This window comes from Pan troglodytes, chromosome 1, assembly GCF_028858775.2.
Source record: "Pan troglodytes isolate AG18354 chromosome 1, NHGRI_mPanTro3-v2.0_pri, whole genome shotgun sequence".
In the NCBI taxonomy this organism is placed as follows: Eukaryota; Metazoa; Chordata; class Mammalia; order Primates; family Hominidae; genus Pan; species Pan troglodytes.
The window spans coordinates 116,900,260-116,914,040 of record NC_072398.2 but is presented as its reverse complement, the minus strand read 5'-3'; the positions used below and the strand labels follow the sequence as shown (position 1 = coordinate 116,914,040).

At 43.9% G+C, this 13,781-nt stretch overlaps 1 protein-coding gene across 4 annotated transcripts in view; it reads right to left on the bottom strand.

Moving 5' to 3' along the window:
- PHGDH (phosphoglycerate dehydrogenase) overlaps positions 1–3,045 on the bottom strand; it is a 32,309-nt gene extending 29,264 nt beyond the window's left edge. Inside the window, exon 1 of one of the 4 annotated variants that reach the window (XM_016930488.4) lies at positions 2,762–3,045. In XM_016930488.4, coding sequence (XP_016785977.1) covers positions 2,762–3,019 — 258 coding nt within the window. In that variant the 5' untranslated portion in view covers positions 3,020–3,045. 4 annotated transcript variants of the gene reach the window in all.
- Positions 3,046–13,781: the final 10,736 nt, after the last annotated feature.

Here is a 13,781-nt window from a genome sequence, read left to right as displayed (position 1 = left end):
TCTGTTGCCCAGGATGGATTGCAGTGGCGAGATCATGGCTCACTGCAGCCTCAAACTCCTAGGCTCAAGCGATCCTCCCACTAGAGCACCAGGTTGGGAGGAGTGACAGCAACCAGGGCCTCAGCCCTCCACCCCATCCCCCAGTAGCTGAGACTACAGGCTTGTGCAAGATAGTTAGCTAATGTTCGTATTTTTTGTAGAGACAGGGTTTTGCCATGTTGCCCAGTCTGGTCTCGACCTCCTCAGTTCAAATGATCTGCCTCCTTTGGCCCCTCCCAAAGTGTTGGGATTACAAGCGTGAGCCACCGCACCCGGCCAAGAAACACATTTTTAAGTTGTAATTTCATACTCACATGCCACACACATACAACTACACAACATAATTGAAACAAAATTCATGAAACAGTACTTATAGCCTTACTATCTGCATTGCTGTCTGATATTTCCTACTTTGTTTTTTAAAATGCTAGTCATGACCCCTTAAACTGAACTATGACTTGCTTCAAGTCTGAAAAGCACCACTGAAAGGGCAGGGAGGAATGATTGTACTTCCTGACCAGGGGGTGAGTGAGAGGAGACTGCCTGCCCAGAATACAAGGCAGTGGGAACCAAGGCCAGGCTCGGTTCTAGCAATGCTGCCAAAGCTTCCTTCAGCATTAAAGAGACTTCAGTGGGGGAGGGCAGGAGACACTATGCCAGACACCTCTTCATGCAGAATAAAAAGGCATAGTGTAGAAATGAGGACCCTTCAGTGGGCTGACCAAGGAGATTAATTGGCATTGTGAACCAAATGTGTTGCAAAGACAGACAAGAAAGCTGAGCCCTCCCAAACAGTCCAAAAATGCCCAGCAGTCAAGTTAGCCAACAAACACTCCTCCTCTCCTGCCAAGAGTTTTCAGCGCCTTTAAAATGTTCTCCAAGTTTCAGCACCAGACTCCCAGCATCCACCCAGCTGATTCCTGACTTCATGGAACAACCCCTCATTATGGATGAGGCCTCCCATTCCTCTCAATTCTGCCCTCATCCCTCCCTATCCCCACCCCCTCACTGGGGTATCAGGTTAGAAATTAGAAATTTCCTTTAGAGAGGTGAAAGCACTTGATTGCCACCCTCTTCCCAACCTGGTGCTCTGGTGGAGGTGAGAGTCAGAGGCTGTTCTGCAGGACACCCCACTGCCTTTCCTGGTTGTTCCCCAGAGCCATTGATACAATTTCACACAAGAAAGGAGGTGACAGATGTGAGGAGCCTGCCACCCATCCAATCCTACTCAAGTCCTAAGCCCTTGCCCACCAATTCGGTGCATGATGATTGGACCTTTCTCTGGCTTTTCCAGAAGGGGAACACGCAAAGGTTAGGGAGCTGGATGGTCTAATTCGGGGCTATGCTCTTGTGTCATCTGCTCAACTGTCTCCTGCGTATTAGCCATGCTCCCTAACCAGCTTACAAACTTCTTGAAGGCAGGGACCAAATTCTTCTGAGTACAGGGCAGAGCTGGATACTTGGATATAGTGTCATGACATGGTGACAAGATCCATGCCAGCAGATACAAAGGCAGACAAAGTGAGCGAGGCAGTTTCCAGGACCACGTGGTTGTGGCACAACTAAAGCAACAACAGCAGCCTCTGCGGTCTAAGGGGTCCTCGGAGGAGGAGATGGCTGAAGGTGGTGGACAGGGCTGAGGCTGGCAGAAGGCGGTTGTGCGATTTGGAGGGTGGGGGAGAATATACCGGATCAGGTGAGGTAGAGACTGGGCAGCTGGGTCGACTACAGAGGTCGAAAGTGCAGGCACTGGAGTGAAGAGTTCACAAAATAAATATTCCGGACAAGGCCACCAGGCCCAGCAGGCCTTTTCAAACACGGTAGATAAAGATTTGAAGTAGATTAATTATATATCACAACAAAAGGAGATAAAAATTTGCTAAGACTATAAATCATCTGGGAGCGTTTGGGATCGGATTCTAGTCGAGTCTGGTCACTCCCAACCAGCGATAAACCAAAGGTGGGGAGGAGGCTAAATCTGGACCCCAGCGCTCCCCGCCCGCCTCCTTTTCCTCCGAAGGCTCCCAGGAGGCAGAGGGGCGGCGAAAGCACGGAGCAGTCTTGCATCAGACGAGGGGCGGGTACGCGTTTGCTGCCTTACGAGGGCTGCCTTCCCCTGCAGCTGCCCCAGCAGCCACGAGACTGGTTGGGACACCGCCAGCTTCCCCCCGCCCCCCGACCCCCGCCCCCAACCCTGCCACCGCCAAGGCAGGCTAGAATCGGCGGGGAGGCCCAGAACTTGGTTGGGAAGAATCGCCAGTCCCTGGGTTCCCCGCAAAGAAGCCACTTTGGGGCCCCTCTCCCGATCGCCCCGCGCGGAGGCGGTTGGGGGTTGGGGGAGAGGCGGCGCGAGGCTGCCGGAACAACTGCGCGCTAAGGCGCTGGGGCGCCGCGCTGGCATCCCGCGCTGGCATCCCGCGCTGGCATCCGCGAGCAGCCTGCAGGACCAGTTGGAGCAGCCCGCACTTTGCAATGCTAGCGGAGGCATGCCAACGTGAATGACGCGGTTGCAAACTAAAAGAAAAGTTTGCATCTCGCCGCCGTTTGTTCTTCCCTCTTTCTGCCTCCTCCCGCCCCCGTTCTCCTCTACCCCCCAATCTCAGGAGGCCCCGGAACTAACTGATACGGGGGGCATGCGAGGGGGGCGCGCTGGCCTGGGCGCAGCCAGCCTTTTTCCGTGGAGGTTGCCCTAGAGACCTCAATTTTCTCTCTCTCGCCTTACCTGCAGCTCGGCTATCAGCTCCTCTTTGCTAAGGTTCTGCTTTTCCACCACCTGCAGCCCTCCATCTTGCAAGATCTTCCGGCAGCAAGGGTCCAGGCTGTCACTGATGAGCACTTTCCGCAGATTTGCAAAAGCCATTGCTGGAGTTGGCCTCGGAATCGGCCGCTGTGAGTAGAAGTACCTAAGCCAAGAAGCTGCGGTTCGGCCTGGCGCGCTAGATAATTGGGCAGTATTCTCGAGCTCCCGCTCCCCAGTCATCTCCTCCTCCTCCTCCTCCTCCTCCTCCTACAGTCTCCTTTTGATTGGACGGAAATACTCAAACTCTCCGCGACTCCGCCTCCTCCTCGCGGCTCTGAGGTTGCCAAATCCCTGCCCGCTTTATTATGCTCCCGCGATGAGTTTCTCCATCTCAGGCAAAGCTCTTACCTACACCTGGTGAGCATATAAAAAGCACAATTTACGCAGACTAGCTGATGCATATCTGAAACGAACGGAGAAATACACCTCATCCTGAGAGGAAAACTTCATTTTCACTTTTCCTCCTAAGGATTCATTTATTAATTCCTTACGAAATTTTTTTTGAGTGGGTAAATGTGCAAGGCACTGTGCTAGACGTTGAAGGGAATTCGACTATTAAAAAGAAAATGTCCAACAATGATAGACTGGATTAAGAAAATATGGCACATATACACCATGGAATACTATGCAGCCATAAAAAAATGATGAGTTCATGTCCTTTGTAGGGACATGGATGAAATTGGAAATCATCATTCTCAGTAAACTATCGCAAGAACAAAAAACCAAACACCGCATATTCTCACTCATAGGTGGGAATTGAACAATAAGAACACATGGACACAGGAAGGGGAACATCACACTCTGGGGACTGTTGTGGGGTGGGGGGAGGGGGGAGGGATAGCATTAGGAGATATACCTAATGCTAAATGACGAGTTAATGGGTGCAGCACACCACCATGGCACATGTATACATATGTAACTAACCTGCACATTGTGCACATGTACCCTAAAACTTAAAGTATAAAAAAAAAAAAAAAGATATATCCTCTTTCCTCTGGTGGCCTAACATCCTAGAGTACCAAGCACACAGACTTGGAAAGTTACGTAGTGAAAAGCAATAGGAAGCGTTCTGAGACACCAAGGAGCTGTGATTAATTTCAAATTAGTGATGCAATGAGAATTATGAGTTTATAAAAGAGCGGGGACCTGGTGCATTTAAATTAGGCATACTTTGTTAAAGTTATTTATTTCCTTTCCCTCCACTTCCTCTCTAATTATGAAAAAGAAGAAAAGGAAAACGGGATGTCAGTGTGGTTTAATTGACCAAGGAGGCACTTCTCAGCTCTTAACTCTTTTATATTTAAACCCCATAACCGACGTGCTCTCTCATGCCCCATTTTACAGAAATGTCAGAAAATTCAATTTGGGATTAAAGTCACCTAGAATCAGAAGCAGAATCAGAGATGCTCATAGTTGAATTAGAATTCAGCTTTATGGACATATCCAGTCCAACTAACCATTGTGTGTTATGTCATCCTGAGCTATTCATAACTCAAGTGCTAGATCCTTATCCTACAGAACTATGCAATATCAATTCTATAAAGTAATGAAAATTCTATACTGATAATTCCTAGGCACAAATCAGATTTTTAGACACAATGTCCTCAGTGGGTAAAAAAAAAAAATTGTCTATCATGTTTGCTTGTTCGGATGAATTGTTATTCCTACATTCCAAGACTCATGAGTATTCAAATTCTCTGTCTCTCTTGAAGTGCCCAGCAGTACCCTGGGGTCTAGGGACAGACAGGGGACCTATCCCAGGAGGCTTAATGGAGGGTCTTGGGAAGCATCCATTTTTGTAACTGCTTTCCTTCAACTCCTCCCAGGGCTCACTAACTGCTTCCTTTCAGTGTAGAATCTAAACCCTGCTATCATTAACATGTAATCCCACCCTTTCACACCAAGTCAAACTTCTTGGATACTGTCTGAACGCACAACCCAGAGGGCCTCCTAAGCCTGATCACCTGTTTTCTTTATTTATTATTTATGACCCACCTACTTTTAAAACAGATCCAAGCCACACAATAAAAGACACTTCTAAACCATTAAGAAAATAATTAACAGATAAGAGTCCATTTCCAAGTGAAAAGGAGGGTGTGTGATAATTGTTACATAAGTCAGAAATGTTCCCTCCTTTTAAATTTCTATAGAATTAACTTCAAGTTATCTCACAGTGCCTTAAGCAATATATTTATGAACTTTTCATGTCTTGTTCCCCATGAACTCTCATTTCCTTAAATCAGAGACACAACTTTGTATACCCCCAGTAGTGCCTAGCACCATGCCTTCCACATCACAGAGGCTCAGAAGAAGTTCGATTCAAAAATTAATTTATCCAGTACCTCCTATGTGCTAGGCCCTGTGACACATAAGACACAGCCTTCTTTCCTCAAAAAGAAAAAAGAACAACATTTTAAGAAGAGTACCCCGGCATGGTGGCACATTGCTATAGTCCTATCTACTTGGGAGGCTGAGGCAGGAGGATTGCTTGAGCCCAGGAGTTTGAGGCTGCAGTGAACCATGATTGTGTCACTGCACTCCAACCTGGGCAATAGAGTGAGACCTGTCTCTAAAAAATAATAAAAAAAATTAAAAAGGTATAGTTTAAGAATTATAAATAAATGTGTGCTGAAGTGCTTTGGGAGCAAGGAGGAGAACCATCTCCTGAGGTGCCAGGAAGATTTCCAAGCAAGGTTACCTTTCAGCTAACCTTTTGAAACTCATTCAAGGCAGCTACTTTGAGAGGCTCAAGGATACAGAGATAGGTAAAACATAACCTACCTTGAAGCTGCTCATAGTTAACTGCCTAATCTTGAGAGCTGAATATGAATTAGCCAGGGGGAGAAGAAATGACATTTCCAAAGGCTTAGGAGTTCAATTTGAGGAGTTGCAACATGTTCATGGCTTCTCTACCATGGCTGTGGGGGATACCAGTGGGATACCAGGAGGTGAGACTGCAGAGGGGCCAGGGGCTGCTCATGAAGTGTCTTGCCCTGAGGAGGAGTTTAAACTTGACTCCAAAGTTAGTACAGAGGTACCGAGTGATTTTTAGAAGCGATATAATTAAATGTGTTGCTGGTTGGGCTGAGACCTGATACTGCCAATACAGATATATCCCTCACCACTACACCCCAGAATCTCCAACATCAATTGCAAACTAAGGGTTTTTCTTTGATAATTGAGGGTTGGAGTTGGGGAAATTTCTCCCTCTCCCTGTGTTATTGCATCCATCCATAAAACAGGAACTTTGGCCAGCTTGGAAGTAGTAGGAAAACAGTTCTGCTCTTCTCCTCAGACCCCTCCTTCTCTCCCTTCCTCTGGCCCCAACCCCTTCAGAAGAGAAAAACATTCTGATTAGTGAAGTTTGGGGAAAAGGTCCTAGTGCGTGCCCAGGCCAGCCCCTTTTGGCTCTCTCTTTCGAAGCTGGAAGCCTAAAATTATGCACACACTCCTGCTTCCTTGTGTGTAGTGAATCTGTCAAGGCAAGACCTACCCCTACCTAAGGTTGCAAGATGTCCAGCTGTTCCGCCTGTAACTCTGAGGATAAAGTTAATGGGGTTAAGGGGAGGAGAGTAGGAACTCTCTTTTTCTGCTTGGAGACCAGCTGTGATATCCAAACTCAAATCATAAGAAATAAAATATGTAACAAACCTGCATGTCGTGCACATGTACCCTAGAACTTAAAGTATAATAAAAAAAGAAACAAAATGATATTTTAAGATGCAGAAAATGAACTGTCATCCGTAAAACAGGCATATCTTGATTTGAATTTCAGTTTCTCAAGTTATGAACAATGTGATTTTGGGCAAATTACATTGCCCCCCTAAGACTTAGTTTTCTCCTCTGTAATATGGAATGAATAGTATGATAGTGCTTACTTCATAAGGCTTTTGTAGGGATTAAATAAGGCAAAGCATACAAGTGAGTGTAATCTCTAGTGCTTGACTTTCCTTCATTCATCCACTCAATCAGTGTATATTTATTGAAACTGTAATGTGTCAGGCACTGCTGAGTGGGTTGGAAATGAAGCTTTGATTAAGACCGTCTCTGCTCTCATGGAGCTTACATTGCGTTTGAGGATAGAAAATAAATAAATAAACAAAAAATTGAACTGGATAATCTCAGGGCATATATAATAAATAATGTAAAACCAGATGATGTGAAAGACAGGTTAGGGGAGAGGAATCATAGACTTTATGATGAGGAAAGGCCTTCCTGAAAAGGTGGAGCTTGGGTTGAGACTGAAATAAGAAGAAACTGGCTATGCAAAGAATTAAAGAAAAAGAGAATTCGAGGCAGAAGGAAAAACAGAACAAGTGTGGCACATTCAAGAAACCTGCCCAAATATTTCTATAGTACTTACTATGTGCCAGGCACTGGAATAACAATGCTGAACAAGTCACATGTAGTCCCTACTCAGAGGGAACTTTTTTTTTACAAATTTAAAGAATTTTTTAATTTGTAAGAAAATTTAAAAATGTTTCTATCCCCAAAGAGAATGAATCAAGTTACATATAAATAAAGACAAAAAGAGAAAAACAAAGAACAGAAGAGAATGAGAGGGGAAGAAAGCAGAAGAAAGGAAAGGAGGGAGAAGAGGACAAAAAGAAAGGGCTTAGCCAAGCATATCTTCACTGACAATCTTGATTAAACTTCACTTTTCACCCCGTCGACAATTCCTCACATTTGGCTATTACCATAAATACACTCCATAGAGAATCATTCAATAAATATTGTTTGAACAAGTGGACAGTCATCTAGAAAATAAAGTCAAATCTGAATTTTATGCCAAGACAAATTTCAAATAATTTACATGTGAAATGTAAAAGCTAAAAACATAAACGGCACAAAAATCACGGAAGAATTAACTTTTTTTTTTTTTTTTTTTTGCTGGGGAGGGCAAGGCAGCCCCATCCTTCAGTATTTATTTATTTATTCTTTTTTTTATTATATTTTAAGTTTTATGGCACATGTGCACAACGTGCAGGTTTGTTACATATGTATACATGTGCCATGTTGGTGTGCTGCACCCATTAACTCGTCATTTAACATTAGGTATATCTCCTAATGCTATCCCTCCCCACCTCCCCCCACCCAACAAAAGGCCCCGGTGTGCGATGTTCCCCTTCCTGTGTCCATGTGTTCTCATTGTTCAATTCCCACCTATGAGTGGGAACATGCGGTGTTTGGTTTTTTTGTCCTTGCGATAGTTTACTGAGAATGATGATTTCCAATTTCATCCATGTCCCTACAAAGGACATGAACTCATCATTTTTTATGGCTGCATAGTATTCCATGGTGTATATATGCCACATTTTCTTAATCCAGTCTATCATTGTTGGACATTTGGGTTGGTTCCAAGTCTTTGCTATTGTGAATAGTGCCGCAATAAACATACGTGTGCATGTGTCTTTATAGCAGCATGATTTATAATCCTTTGGGTATACCCAGTAATGGGATGGCTGGGTCAAATGGTATTTCTAGTTCTAGATCCTTGAGGAATCGCCACACTGACTTCCACAATGGTTGAACTAGTTTACAGTCCCACCAACAGTGTAAAAGTGTTCCTATTTCTGCACATCCTCTCCAGCACCTGTTGTGTCCTGACTTTTTAATGATCGCCATTCTAACTGGTGTGAGATGGTATCTCATTGTGCTTTTGATTTGCATTTATCTGATGGCCAGTGATGATGAGCATTTTTTCATGTGTCTTTTGGCTGCATAAATGTCTTCTTTTGAGAAGTGTCTGTTCATATCCTTTGCCCACTTTTTGATGGGTTTGTTTGTTTTTTTCTTGTAAATTTGTTTGAGTTCATTGTAGATTCTAGATATTAGCCCTTTGTCAGATGAGTAGATTGCAAAAATTTTCTCCCATTCTGTAGGTTGCCTGTTCACTCTGATGGTAGTTTCTTTTGCTGTGCAGAAGCTCTTTAGTTTCGTTAGATCCCATTTGTCAATTTTGGCTTTTTTTGCCATTGCTTTTGGTGTTTTAGACAGGAAGTCCTTGCCCATACCTATGTCCTGAATGGTATTGCCTAGGTTTTCTTCTCGGGTTTTTATGGTTTTAGGTCTAACATTTAAGTCTTTAATCCATCTTGAATTAATTTTTGTATAAGGTGTAAGGAAGGGATCCAGTTTCAGCTTTCTACATATGGCTAGCCAGTTTTCCCAGCACCATTTATTAAATAGGGAATCCTTTCCCCATTTCTTGTTTTTGTCAGGTTTGTCAAAGATCAGATAGTTGTAGATATGCGGCATTATTTCTGAGGGCCCTGTTCTGTTCCATTGCTCTATATCTCTGTTTTGGTACCAGTACCATGCTGTTTTGGTTACTGTAGCCTTGTAGCATAGTTTGAAGTCAGGTAGTGTGATGCCTCCAGCTTTGTTCTTTTGGCTTAGCATTGACTTGGCAATGCGGGCTCTTTTTTGGTTCCATATGAACTTTAAAGTACTTTTTTCCAATTCTGTGAAGAAAGTCATTGGTAACTTGATGGGGATGGCATTGAATCTATAAATTACCTGCCCATAGGGAACTTGCAGTCTAGTGTGTGAGCATGTATGTGCTATGTATGTAGTCTGTGTCAGAAAAGCCTCAGAGACGGTAACACTTAGGCAGAGATCTGAAGGTGAAGACAGCCAGTGAAGACCATTTAGAGGAAAGAGAATAATAAAAACAAAGTCCCTTGGGTAGGAAAGTACATGGATTTTTCTAGGAACTGACAGAAGGTCAGAACAGCAATGATATAGAGAATGTGGGTGAACATGGCAGAAGACAAGGTGGGAGACATCAGCAGGGGCCACAGCATTGAGACCATGGGAATAGTCTGGACTTTGGGAGATGCTAGTATCAGAAACCCAATGTAAACTGGTTCAAGGAAAAAAGGGAATGCATTGGCTCAGTTGTCCAAAAAGATCAAGTGTGGACAAAAACGTGCTCAGATAGTGTCACTGGCAATCCATGTCTCTCTCACCTGTCTGTTTTCCTCTGGCTTGCTCCATTTCCAGAAAGGCAAAATGTGGCAAGAATGTCACAAGTTAGTAAAGAATATAAAATTCAGCCATATAGTCTAGCAGTTTAGCAATCCTAAAAGATTGCACTGGTTTTCTAATAATTGCCACAAAATGTCCAGACCTTATCCTCATCAGATCCCCCTGGGCCACATATCTGTCCTTGGATTAGTCACAGTGCCCAGGAGGATGAATATGCAGATTTGTCAGTCCTGAATAAAGCAACCACTTCAGATCTGAGGAAAGAATTCATCTATCTGAAGTATACACTAAAATTGTAAGAAAAGTGGGTCCCCAGAGGAAAATTCAGGGTGCTGAGCTGAAAGAAGGGAAATGGGGATTGGAGGACAGGCAAGGAACACCAACATTGACTCCTCCACCATAGTGAAGAAGTTTAGATTTAATTCTAAGTAGATGAGAAACAATTGATGCGTTAATTATAAGGAGGGGACTAATACTAAGTTTTTTACAGAGCACTCTACCTTAACACAGAAGCTACATTTCACAGTGTTTTCATGTTTTCATTATCACAATGACAATGATGATCATGGTGAGCAGGGAGGTGATTCCCTTGTGGGGCACATGAAGGGACAGGATAAGACACACCTATAACTTGAAAAGGCAACTCTCTGATAGTGAAAACTAAGAATCAATGAATCATGAAAGAAGTTAACCATCCAAGAAAGTCACCTATCCTGAGAGAAGGCAGATGCCGAAAAAGGGTTTGAGGCGACACCAGATCAAAAGAGACTATTTCATCAAAATATAATTGAACATTAAAAAATCCTGTAACATAATGAATTATAATTTTTTTCTTTGGAAAGGATATATTAATAGAAAGGGCTGGTTAGCATATTCAACAAAAACGAGCCAAGGAAAGTCTTGGCTTTTACTCAGCACTGTTCCAAGAGAAAGAAAGGAAGATCGTGTGTGTGGCAGACAGGGGTCCTGTGGTCATTAGTGAGTTCTACTTTGATGCGGTACAGAGGGAATTCATCAGATGTTATCATAGTCTGTACAAAAACATGCCCCCTGATTCTACAACTCCCTTTCTTTGCCACGCTTCTGAGTGGTTGTTTTCCAGATATCCTGATGCCAGTAAAGAGCTGCTGGGTGATCTGTTTCCCACCAGTTACCATTGTCTTTAAGTCTTGTGGCAAAAGGAGAAAACAGGCAAGGCTACAAAGTGGTTTAAGGGCTCCCTGTCTGCAGGGAAATGCTGCTCAGGCACCCCGGCCAGGCAGTACATGAGAGGGAAAGTGGTGCGTGGTCACTAGATGGGCAAGCTCCACCCTCACACCACTGAACATGGTCGCTGTTTTGGTGTGTATACTAATATCATGTGAGTTGGTCTGAAACTGCTCAACACGAAGGGCTCTGATAGAATCACATTCTTAAATTTATTGATCTGAGCTGTTGCCTTGGAAGTCTCATAATCAGAGAGCTTTCTCAAGTTGAAGTTCTTCCCTTCAACCATTGTGCCTCAAAACCTGCTATGGTCACTGAATCCAACAAGAATCTAATGAAAGCTACAAACCGTCTCAACTTCTAAGCTGTGTATTCAGTTTTGAGGACACACATACCTCCTGAAACCTGCTCATGGGCCTCCTAGGATCCCATGAACCTTTTATTGGAATTCCATATGTTATATGGTTTAGGCATTGTAACAGATGCAAAATAGGCCTAGAAGTATGTAAACCAAAAACTATCTGAGACAGTTCTCAATCAATTTGGAAGCTTATTTTGCCAAGGTTAAGGACATGCCTGGAAGACAAGAACATGGAAACGGAGAAACAGTCTGTACTTCGTGCCTTTCTCCGAAGATGATTTTGAGGGCTTTGATATTTAGCGGGGAAAAGTGGACTGGAGGGGAAAAAGGGAGGGTATGGTAATCCACATGCTGCAAGATAAAAGAAGCAGGGAGGGGAAGAGTCAATTCTGTTTACATCTGGCACCCAGTAAATGCACAACAGGCAACACAAATCCTTGATTTCTGTCTGTCATTAATATGACATTCAAGCCTTTTTGTGTTGCTGTTTCTAAACTTAATATAATAGTTTAGAGATTGAAGGACTTTAGATTATATTTTGAAAGATCCAAAGGACTACAACACAATTAGAAACACCTTCTTAACATGGTGGCAGGAGAGAGACAGAGAGAGTGAAGGGGAAAGTGCTACACACTTTTAAACAACCAGCTTTTGTGAGAAGTCATTCACTGTCATGAGAATAGCAAAGAGGAAGTCCACTCCCATGATTCAGTCTTCTCCCACCAGCCACTCCTCCAACACATGGGGATTACACATCAACGTGAGATGTTGGTCGGGGCACAAAGCCAAACCATATCATCCTGCCCCTAGCCCCTCCCAAATCTCATGTCCTTCTCACATTTCAAAATACAATCATGCCTTCCCAACAGTCCCCCAAAGTCTTAACTCATTCCAGCATTAATTAAAAAATCCAAGTCCAAAGTCTCATCTGAGACAAGGCAAGTCCCTTCTGCTTATTAGCCTGTAAAATCAAAAACAAGTTAGTTACTTTCAAGATACAATGGGGGTACAGGCATTGCATAAATGCTCCCATTCTAAATGGGATAAATTGGACAAAACAAAGGGGCTACAGGCCCCCTGCAAATCCAAAATCCAGCAGGACAGTCATTAAATCTTAAAGCATCAAAATGATCTCCTTTGACTTCACGTCTCACATCTAGGCCACAGTGATACAAGGGGTGGGCTCCCAAGGCCTTAGGCAGCTCTACAGCTGTTGCTCTGCAGGATACAGCCTTGGCAGCAGTTTGCACAGGCTGTCATTGAGTGTCTGTGGCTTTTCCAGGAGCATGGTGCAAGCTGTTGTTGAATCTACCATTCTGGGGTCTGGAGGACAATGGCCTGCTTCTCAAAGCTGCACTAGGCAGTGCCCAGTGGGGACTCTGTGTGGAAGGTCCAACCCCACATTTCCCTTCTGCACTGCTCTAGCAGAGGTTCTCCAGGAGGGCTCTGCCTTTGCAGCAAACTTCTGCCTGGACATCCAGGCATTACCATACATCCTCTGAAATCTAGGTGGAGATTCCTAAACCTCAACTCTTGACGTCTGTGCACCTGCAGACCCAACACCTTGTGGTAGCTGCCAAAGTTTGGGGCTTGCACCCTCTGAAGTCATGGCCTGAGATGTACCTTGGTTCCCTTTAGCCACAGCTGGGACACAGGGCACCAAGCCCCAAGACCACACAAAGTAGAAAGGCCCTGGTGCCCTGTGTCCTAGGCCTTTGGTTCTGTGATGGGAGGGGCTGCTGTGAAGACCTCTGACATGCCCTGGAGACATTTTTTCCACTGTTTTGGCAATTAACATTTGGTTCCTCATTACTTATGAAATTTCTGCAGCCAGCTTGAATTTCTCCTCAGAAAATTGGTTTTTCTTTTCTATCACATTGTCGGGCTGCAAATTTTTGGAACTTTTATGCTCTGTTTCCCTTTTAAATATAAGTTTCAATTCCAAACCATATCTTTGTGAATACATAAAACTGAATGCTTTTAACAGCAGTCAAGTCACCTCTTGAATGCTTTGGTGCTTAGAAATTTCTTCCACCAGATGCCCTAAATCATTTCTCTCAAGTTCAAAATTCCACAGATCTCTAGGGCAGGGGCAAAATGCCTTCAGTCTCTTTGCTAAAACATAGCAAGGGTCACCTTTATTCCAATTCCTAACAAGGTCCTCATCTCCATCTGAGACCACCTCAGCCTGGACTTCATTATCCATATTACTATCAGCATTTTGGTCAAAATTATTCAACAAGTCTCTAGGAAGTTCCAAACTTTCCCACATCTTCTTGTCTTTTTTTGAGCTCTCCAAACTGTTCCAACCTCTGCCTCTTACCAAGTTCCAAAGTCTCTTCCACATTTTCAGGTATCTTTATAGCAGTGTCCCACTCCTGGTAC